Source organism: Rhipicephalus microplus, chromosome X (assembly GCF_043290135.1).
Source record: "Rhipicephalus microplus isolate Deutch F79 chromosome X, USDA_Rmic, whole genome shotgun sequence".
In the NCBI taxonomy this organism is placed as follows: Eukaryota; Metazoa; Arthropoda; class Arachnida; order Ixodida; family Ixodidae; genus Rhipicephalus; species Rhipicephalus microplus.
Genome location: NC_134710.1, coordinates 22,980,574 through 22,990,480, shown reverse-complemented (window position 1 = coordinate 22,990,480; position 9,907 = coordinate 22,980,574). Strand labels below are relative to the sequence as shown.

Genomic DNA, 9,907 nt, shown 5'->3' with positions numbered 1-9,907 from the left:
TACGACAACTTGGAAACAATCCGAACTAAAAAAATGTTCATTTCGTAAAAAGTGAAGCTGTAAAAAAATTACACAAGAATACGCACTTTCTGTGGCTTTGTGAATGCAGTTATTATTTTTTTAACAGTAAATCCCTAAAGTATGTCCTACGTATAGTGTAGATACACGTAGATATATTCTACGTGTATCTACAATAACATGCCAGAATATCAGTGCATTCCATTCGGTGGTTGCAGAGAAAAGGCACATTGAAAAATTGGCAGATCCCACGTATAGTGGGAATCGATGATATGAGAAATGAATGAGGAAGGTGCATATGTTGCTTTTAAATCAGCAAAACGTTACGACGCAGACGTTAATTTAGCCGTACATGACTTCCATGTCATGATTATATTATTTCACCTGACATTTTTGTTCGGCGTCCATTCACGTCACCTAGTGCTAAATTTGTTATATGTGGAGCTAGCGAAACAGCCGCCAGCGCACTATATGAGTGTAGCATGTATTCATGTTTTACATGACACGGATGCCATGATTATCATGTTCGGACGTCCCGTTTACTGTCGCCGTCTATACACATCACATAATACTAAAGTTGGTATATGTGAAGCTAGCGAAACGGCCGCGAGCACGCTATGAGCGTAGCATGTAGCCTAGATCTACATGGCATGCATATCATGATTTTTAGGTTTGGACGTGTCACATTTACGTTCGTCGTCCATTCACGTCACGTAATACCGAACTCAGTATGTGTGAAGCTAGCGAAACGGCTGCGAGCGCATCATGAGCCTGTTATATAGTCATGTTTAATGACATGCGTGTCGTTATTATCATGATTACAACAGTTGTATACCTTCGTCATCCATTCACGTCCCGTAATACGAAATTTGGCATATATGAAGCCAGTGAAACGACTGCGAGCACATCATGAGCATGGCATGTAGATATGTTCTTACATGAAACGCTGGTCATGATTTACACGTCAGGGCCTGTCACTTATGTTCGCCAGGCAGTCATGCCATACCATTCCAGTTTTGCGATATGTTATGTGAACGAAACCACCGCAGGACCAGCAAGATCATGACATGTAAATCATGACATTCATGACATGCATGTCGTAATTATGTTATGACGTGTCAGCTATGCTCGTCATACCAAATTTGGTATGCATCCCACTATACAAGTTGCCAGGAGAGCTACATGTTTTAGGCGGATAGATAGATAGATAGATAGATAGATAGATAGATAGATAGATAGATAGATAGACAGACAGACAGGCAGACAGGCAGACAGACAGATAGATAGATAGATAGATAGATAGATAGATAGATAGATAGATAGATAGATAGATAGATAGATAGATAGATAGATAGATAGATAGATAGATAGATAGATAGATAGATTGATAGATAGATAGATAGATATGGTCGAACTCGGCGAAGTTCGCTAAGAAATGCTTCGCATTTATTAAGTGAACAGATTTTGAAACTTCAAAGCGGGCCATAAGAAGGATAGGCAACGAAAGCATAAAAAACTGCCCGAATCTTCCCAAGGGGGAACTCGAGTAAATGCGCCACAGTGTGGTTGCGTAATTGGGTATGATTTGGGAATGCCTAATTGTTATTTTGTCTTTATTATTCCTATTTATCGAATGAACGAGAAGCGTGGCCTTCAACTAGTGGTGAGATGCTGATGTTGGGTTGTGTCCCACAACCCGTTGAAGGTACTGTTGCTTTCATCGCATCTACTCGGGTCAAGCAAAGCGCCAATTGTCAAGCGAAAGCAAAAACAAACAAACAAAAGACGTCCTTCATTGAATTCCTAACGTCCGATCCAGTGCCTACCTATGCGAGGTGGTCAGGGAACGGTTTGGCAGCGCGAGCAGTTTGTTTTTGCTATAGCAGACGCTGCCTGCGTCGGCCTTGCGATAAGAGAAAAGGGGGGGGGGGAGGAACAGTTGACATGGGACGCGGGCATGCGCAGTGGGGTGTCGACACCACCGCCAACGCCTGATTTGCGAGTAGGTGCGATTAAAAAATGTTCCGCATTTAAAAAGGGGCATCACCTGATTGCCAGTGGCATATTTAGCGAGCATGTGAAATTTTATATCAATACTTGTCGCCGCTTCTGAAAGAGTACGTTAAAATTGATATATACCACCTACTCTACTATACCCACCTGAACGTTTTTAGCAACTGCAACTGCGAATAAGTGGCCAAGAATATTAAGAAAAATAAACAGAAGGCTACATTGCTACTGTCTCCGTCTTAGTAGCAGCGGTATAACAAAAATTAAGACGTGTCCTTAAAGAAGTAGGATTTGTGGGGTTTAACGTCCCAAAACCACTAATTGATTATGGAAGACGCCGTAGTGGAGGACTCCGGAAATTTTGACCACCTGGGGTTCTTTAACGTACACCCAAATCTGAGAACACGTGCCTACAACATTTCCGCCTCCATCGGAAATGCAGCCGCCGCAGCTGGGATTTGAACCCGCGACCTGCGGGTCAGCAGCCGAGTACCTTAGCCACTAGACCACCGCGGCGGGGCTGTCCTTAAAGAAGTAGCTGAATGTTTACGGTACACTGGTATAACAGAACTTGCACAATGAGAGAAAGCGGTGATATACAGCCATAAGTGCGCATAAGTGCGTCGCTGATTGGACTCAGAATTCGAGCTAGCGTCGCCATCCCGCGCCATGCTAAAGAGTCATTGCCATCAGAAAGAAAAGAGCTGTTAACTGGAAATTTGTGTGGACAGCTGGCGGAAAGATTTTCGCACGGCGAAATGAAACCGCACCTGTGCTTCGCCTAATCTGTTTGGATGATGTTGATAAAATGGTCGAGTGAATGCCACAGTCTAGCTGAACACAATTTTGTGCACTAATTACTGACATACATGGCTAATTCCGGTATCAACTGCTGTACTTATCACGATTATGACTCGTTTAATATTTCTGTTTCTAAGTTAAATCCAAATAAGTTCATGGCAGCCTTGCATTTAAACCTACGAAGTATTAGAGACAAAGGAGATGACCTGCGAGAATTTCTTGAAAATATGGACATTAGCTTCAATGTGTTGATGTTTACTGAGACATGGCTAACGCAAAGTGAAAAGCCGCCTCAATTAGAAGGGTACACATACCAAGGCATCACACGTACTAATGGGCGTGGTGGCGGCGTGGCTATGTATCTTAGAGAACATCTGCAATACGAAGTGATTTCAAGTTTCACCACTACTAACGAACATATAGAATGTCTTACGGTATGTTTGAAATCTTTTTATGTATGTGTCATATATCGGCCCCCAAACGGAAATAAGACGCCATTCTTTGAATTCACTGATGAACTATTAAACTATCTAACTAACACTGGTTCAAAGTTTCTGATAATGGGTGACTTGAATATCAACATGCTGGGAAATGACACTAGTGCGCGTGAACTTAAGCGAACTCTATATGCTTATGGCTGTGAAAATTTTATCAATCTAGCCACTCGTATTACAGCGGATAGCGCGACGTTGCTAGATGTCGCCATTACAAATGCACCTGGCACAAGTAGCTATGCTGGCCTCTTATCAGTGGACATAAGTGATCATTTGCCGATATTTTGTTTCTTGCCAATGACAAATGATAAAAGCATAAAAATGGGCGTGTGCACATATCGGAATATAAACCCAAATTCTTTAGCTCATTTCCGCTCTCTGATCCAAAAGACAAACTGGGAACCGATTTTCCAGCAAAGTGATGTAAATAAAGCATATAACAATTTCTATGCCAGTTTCATGTCATGCTACGAGCTAGCCTTTCCTATTAAGACAACTAAGCGTACCCGGAAGAAAAAGATTAGAAAGCCATGGATTACGCGGGCACTTTTAAATAAGATTGCCGCTAAAAATAACATGTATCATTCTTTCGTTAAGACGCGTGACCCACAAAAGTTTGCTGAGTTCAAAAAATATCGAAATAAGCTCAATGCAGAACTTAGATATGCTAAAATCTGTTATTATGAGAATTTGTTCTCCCAAGTAGCAAATGACAAAAAGAAGTTCTGGCAGGCGGTTAACAATCTTGCTCAAAGAAAGAATGACGCAGCGCCAATAGTTGTAACTACAAATCAAGGCATCCTAAATGATGACGAAGCCGCTAATATGTTAAACCACCAATTCATTCGTAGTGGAGAGTACAGTTCGACTGTGCGCTATGAACATCCAAGTGTAGATGCATATAAAAAAAAAACCAGTTCAAGTAATTCTATTGTACTGGCACCAGCTACGGAGCACGAACTGTCAAACATCATGCGTAACCTAAAAAAACAATGCAGCTGCAGGCTACGACGATATCAAACCAGCTGCCGTGAAATATGTAATGGATATAATTTGCAGTCCTTTAACCCACGTCATTAACTGCATGCTCGAACAGGGTGTGTTCCCAGAAGCACTCAAGCTGGCTAGAGTGTGCCCGGTGCACAAAGGTGGCACAGACTACACTTTTAATAATTACCGCCCTATATCGGTATTACCAGTCATGTCAAAGATTTTTGAGACAGTCATAAACGTTCGCGTTGATGGTTTTGTTCAAAAGTACTCTATTATGTCTGACGTGCAATATGGGTTTCGAAAAAAAAGATCCTGTGAAGAAGCATTACTTTCTATAAAACATGAAATAATAAATAACATTGAACAAAGATTATACACCATTGGTCTTTTTCTAGATTTAAGAAAAGCTTTTGATTCTGTGAGCCACGCCATTTTGTTGACTAAGATATATGATTGTGGGATAAGAGGGATAGCACATGACTTGATTCGAAGTTATCTACAAAACAGGTATCAGTATGTATCTATTAACAATTCCAAATCTACGAAATTAAAGATACTACAAGGCGTCCCGCAGGGATCTATACTTGGACCCCTGTTGTTTAACTTGTACATAAACGATCTTGCTTATATACCATATTCCCAAAGTGTAATTATGTATGCTGATGATACAAATGTATTTTTTGCTGGAAAGTCGCTGCAAATGCTACAAATTTCAATAAATAATTACTTAAAACTACTTATGTCGTGGTTGCACAGCAACCAATTGCAACTCAATGTCAATAAAACAAAATACATTATTTTTGCCCCTATTAACAAGCCGATCAATTTTAAGCTAGCAATACTGTTTCAAAATGTGCAAATAGAACAGGTAGAGGCTCATAAATTCCTGGGCATATGGTTTAGAGGCGATATGTCCTGGACGACACATGTGGAAAAATTGTCCGCTGAACTGAGTAAAATCACGGGATGCTTTAATAAAATCCGGGATCTGATACCGCTCTGGCTTAAAAAAGCATTATATTACTCCATGTTCTACTCTCGCCTTACATATTGCATGCTAGTCTGGGGTACAACATACTCAAAGAATTATCAGAAATTGATAATATTGCAAAAGAGAGTCCTTAGATGCTTTGAAAACTACACAGGTAGGCTTCGAGATTTGCGAACGCATGATTTGTTTATTAAACACAATTTGCTAAAAGCTAACCAAATGTACTATTATAGAATATTTCAGCATATAAAAAAGAACAAGCTCTACACAGCTAAATCACCCCAATCAAAATGTCGTTATTCTCTACGCAATGAAACTAGGGTAATACCGAAGTTCCGAACAGCTTATGGCCGGCAGCATATAGGCTACCAGGTTCCGCATTTAATAAATCACCTAAGCCCCCTTGATTTTAATACTATGTCGAAAAAATCTATGAAACTGTATATTATAAATCATCAATTGGAATATGTATGATGCGTATCTTTTTTCGTGTCATACTGTTATGTTTTTTGTTTTTTTTCACAAATGAATAATGCCATTCACACTCGTTGCCTATGTTATATTTTACTGAAGTCAGTATATTTTATTCTGTATAATAATAATCTTATGTATTTTGCGACTGTTTATTGTGCATATTTCTTTGGTATTCCGGGCTGCTTATCCGGATTGATTTGATTTAACCTACATGTTATCTTTTTATCATGTATTATTCATCAGATGGTCTGTATACTGCTTATATGATCTTTAATTTCATATGAATTTCTGTGATGAATTTTGTATTGCCATATGTACCGCTGATGCTGAGTGCCAACAGGAGTGGGAGCCCTTTGTCAGGCCTTTGTAGCCTTTTGCTCCTGCTCCTTGTTTCTGTAATGGAAGCAAAAATAAACTTCAAACTTCAAACTTCAAACTTCAAACACCACAGCCGAACTAGAGGAAAACGCAAGTGCGGCCTGTAAACAGGCCGCAATTTCTCGGGGTGAGTGTGAGCACAGACGTCGCGTCGCCAAGCATATCTTTTTTTTTTTTTTGGTATGGATGATGCAATGAGTGAGACTTACGCTTGAGCTATGGTCGCCACCTAACGTATAGTGCTTAGGTGCTGACAAAATTGCGCTTTTCTCATTGGAAATGCGCGCAATGGGACGGACGCGTAGCAACGACACGTTGCAGGAGCGAATCGCTGAAGCCACAGTAATGATGTGTTACTTCGCTTTACCGCTCTCTTTACCACCCCGCCGACCAAAAGCACTTTGAGAGGAAGCGGGAGATATAAAAGGTGCACTTGTAAAGCCTCGTTCACATCGAAGGCGGGGTGGCCAAAGCGGCGAGGCGGCAACACGGGAAGCGGCGAAAACTTCTTCGCCAAGCGGCGAAAGCGGGAAAAAACCAGGCGGCATGGCCGATTGCTCTCGGAGCAGCTTTTTGCCGCCTGCCGCGGCTCGCCGCTTTGCCGCAGCCAATCGCAACACCTTGCGGTGGTGGCGCTGATGTATTCTTGAAGTAAACATCCGGTTGAGATTATTCAAAATGGCGTCAACCATGTCCGAGGAAACAGCCTTCTCCACGGAGCTCTTAATCGATGCTATTAAGCACTACCCAGTGCTTTTTGACAAATGTCATTCGCGATACAAGGAAGTGGAGTACAAAAAGGAGCTGTGGATGAAAATAGCAAAGGACTTAGGAATTACCGGTAAGTGCACAACCCGTCGTTCATAGCATCAGAAAATTTTCAACTCCGCTTTGGTCAGACACACAAACGCGCTCAAGGAAGTGTAGATGTTGTGAGCATTCAAGCTCGTTGTGTCGCTCGTCAAGAAACCAATATCTATGCAATTCCATGCACTCTCTCGGTACGCTACATGTGCGACTGGCTGAGCGTAAGCGATACTCAGCTTAAAAACCCATTTCTATTGTCTCTTCGTAGCGTGCGTTTCAAGAGCCTGTAAGAGATATTTCGATATGAGTACGCGGAAAGCGTCTCCACGCAATTCGAAAGCTTTGTGGAGTTCCGCGTTTTATTGGGCAATCACTGCGTTTTCGCGAGAAAAATTTAAAATCGGCGTTCAAAAATCATGCAAGTTCGGCACAGTCGCCATATTTGGCGGCTTGCTCATGGCGTCAGTCCGCAGGCACAGCAGAAAATTTCATAGCTCGCTGCAGCTTATTCTAATCTTGCCTCAATACGGCTTAGAACGCTGAATCTACCAACACCCCTTTCTGCAATTTATGACAGTTGAGCAGTCTGTGCAACACTCACACACGTGAATGTGCAAAAAGATGTATGTGGTGCCGTTTTCTACCACTTTTCATGTAAATTCAGAGATAATACAGCTCGCCTACAATTTATTATTATTAGTTTTCTTGAGTGAGACTGCCAAATCACTCCAGTTTATGCACGAAAAAAAAAAGATGCTGTGCAATATGCTGTGCAATATGTACAGTTGTGCTCAATTTGAGTAGTGACACATTGACCACCGTCGAAGGGGCCGCAAGCCTGAACTGGTAATTATTATACTGGTTTCAATAATACCAGTATGCTTGAACAAACTTTGCTATGTCAGCACTGCTTTGCATGTGCACTTTGAGCACGGATTGCATTTGCAACTTATTGAGTCCAACTGCATACATCTGGTAAAAGCAATTCGAACATTGTTAGAGTAAATATGAAAAACGAATTTATTTTCTCTTGATGCAGGTCAGAATGTTACAAGGAAGAAGGCACGGGCCAGGGTGAAGTTGAAGCGACATAAATACAGCGACACTCTTGAAGTCGACACAGAAGACCTCGAGAGGTGCGGCAGCAGCACGTCAGACATTAGCAGTCGTCAGGCAGAAACCACCGACAGTCCTGAAACGTAATAATGGTTTCATATGAGATATTGGCTGACATTTATAAGTAGAGCAATAAGTATTGCCTCGTATATAAGTTTGTAAGGCACTCCCAGCTAATTATTTTGGAAATTAATCATGCAGGCAACAAGAGACTGATGTCCTTGAAACAGAAGGAGAGGAGGCAAATACAAGGCAAGAACATTGTAGTTGCCGCTGCACATGGTGTGTTCCAACTTATAGAGGATGTCTTTACTAATTTAGGTTTTTTACAGTGCACCAAGGCCCAGGAAGTGTCGTCGAGGGTAAAAAAACCGAAAGACGTAAGTTGTGATTTATTATGGTGCAGAACATTATGAAAACACACATCTCCTCATTTGCAGGATTTTCAATGAAGCAGCTACATCTTTGGATGGGGCAGCGGCATGTTTAGACCATCTAAAAACAGCACGCGAAGGCCGAGAACAACAAAAAGACGTCCTGTACCATTTTGGACTCACGATAGTTGGGATGCTTCCCACGCTGCCTTTAGACGACCAGTTAGACACAATGCATGAGGTGCAAAATTTGGTTTACCATAAAGTGAAGGAGGTTAGAGATTGCAAAAAATTGGAGTAATTGGAGTGCAAATAAAGCCTGATTTTGCCCCGTTTCCACACAAGTTGTGCTTTCATAATAAAACTTTGTTTGCTGACATTAATTCGGATGGTGTCGCCTGTTTCTTAAAGTTAATTTGTTTTTCTCTTATATTTGTGTAGATATGTTCGCACATTTTAATACAGACATACATAGTTTGAAGTGATTTTTCATCTGGTAGCCAATCACGATGAAGGCAGTGAAATGGCAACATTAGAAAATAGCTCTTCATTTGTATTATGCTGTTTACCTTTGTTGTGTAGTATTGTTGTGCCGTGATGCTGTTCATGCTACAGAGATATGTTAAGAAGGCGTAAACTTACTTGACTGGTTACCATCTGCAGTCTGTCACATGTTTCACCTGCCATGGCACTGTATTATGAAATGCCGGCGCAGCTTATCACGAATGGCATGAGCGTGTCTGCAAAAGGTATTTCAAGAAGGTTGTGATATTGAGGCAAAGCGATTTATCAATGTGCTTTCAAATATGACTATACCTGAGATGCATGCGAAATAAAACATGTACCTAAGCCATGTTTACCTTGCCGAGTTCCCACCTGTGCCGGCTAATGCAGTCAGTGCACCGTTAACTACACCCTTAGTTCTCCAGCTCCTATCTGTACGGTTGCCTCGCCAGTCTTCACTGTCTGTGGTGCCTGGAGGACAGTACATATTTCGTGATGCAGGCGACTCCTTCAGAAGAAGGTTGTGCAAAGCCACACAAGCAGACACAATTTTTTGTTATGTTCTCTTCTTTTGCTTTAAATGGCCGACGAAGAATTCCCCACTTCTGGGCGAGTATACCAAAAGAATTTTCGACTACTCTTCGAGCCCTGCTCAACCTATAATAAAATATCCTTTCTTGGTGGCGCTCCTCAAATTGGCTGGTTGCACCGCTTTGTATAGAGGAGGACTGGGCCGTGGAAACTGTGGTGTTTCCAGTGAGAACAGGCTGAAGACCTGTAAGAAAGTACGTGTTTTGGAATGAAGCTAAAGTGCTATAAGTACAAAGCACCACTTGTGTGCATGCATTAGTGAAACTAGTTGCACCCAATTATTTGCAGTTCTGCTCTAATACTGATATCTGAAACACAGAATTGATATTCAACTGCATAGCTCCTCTGATGCTTCT

The 9,907-nt window shown here is 41.5% G+C and overlaps 1 protein-coding gene across 1 annotated transcript; it reads left to right on the top strand.

Annotated features, from left to right (window-relative positions):
- Nucleotides 1-6,827: 6,827 nt before the first annotated feature.
- Nucleotides 6,828-8,839, top strand: LOC142777491 (uncharacterized). The gene is made up of 5 exons (XM_075881963.1): nt 6,828-7,000; nt 8,006-8,165; nt 8,284-8,334; nt 8,415-8,462; nt 8,523-8,839. The coding sequence occupies exons 1-4, from the start codon at nt 6,838-6,840 to the stop codon at nt 8,446-8,448; spliced, it is 408 nt and encodes a 135-aa protein (XP_075738078.1). The 5' UTR covers nt 6,828-6,837; the 3' UTR covers nt 8,449-8,462; nt 8,523-8,839.
- Nucleotides 8,840-9,907: the final 1,068 nt, after the last annotated feature.

Excerpts from the sequence above, each read along its gene's own strand:
- LOC142777491 (XM_075881963.1), top strand. The coding sequence starts at position 6,838 with ATGGCGTCAACCATGTCCGAGGAAACAGCCTTCTCCACGGAGCTCTTA. Across the intron at positions 7,001-8,005 it reads AAAGGACTTAGGAATTACCG|GTCAGAATGTTACAAGGAAG; the intron begins GTAAGTGCACAA and ends CTCTTGATGCAG. Across the intron at positions 8,335-8,414 it reads GGAGAGGAGGCAAATACAAG|TGCACCAAGGCCCAGGAAGT; the intron begins GCAAGAACATTG and ends GGTTTTTTACAG.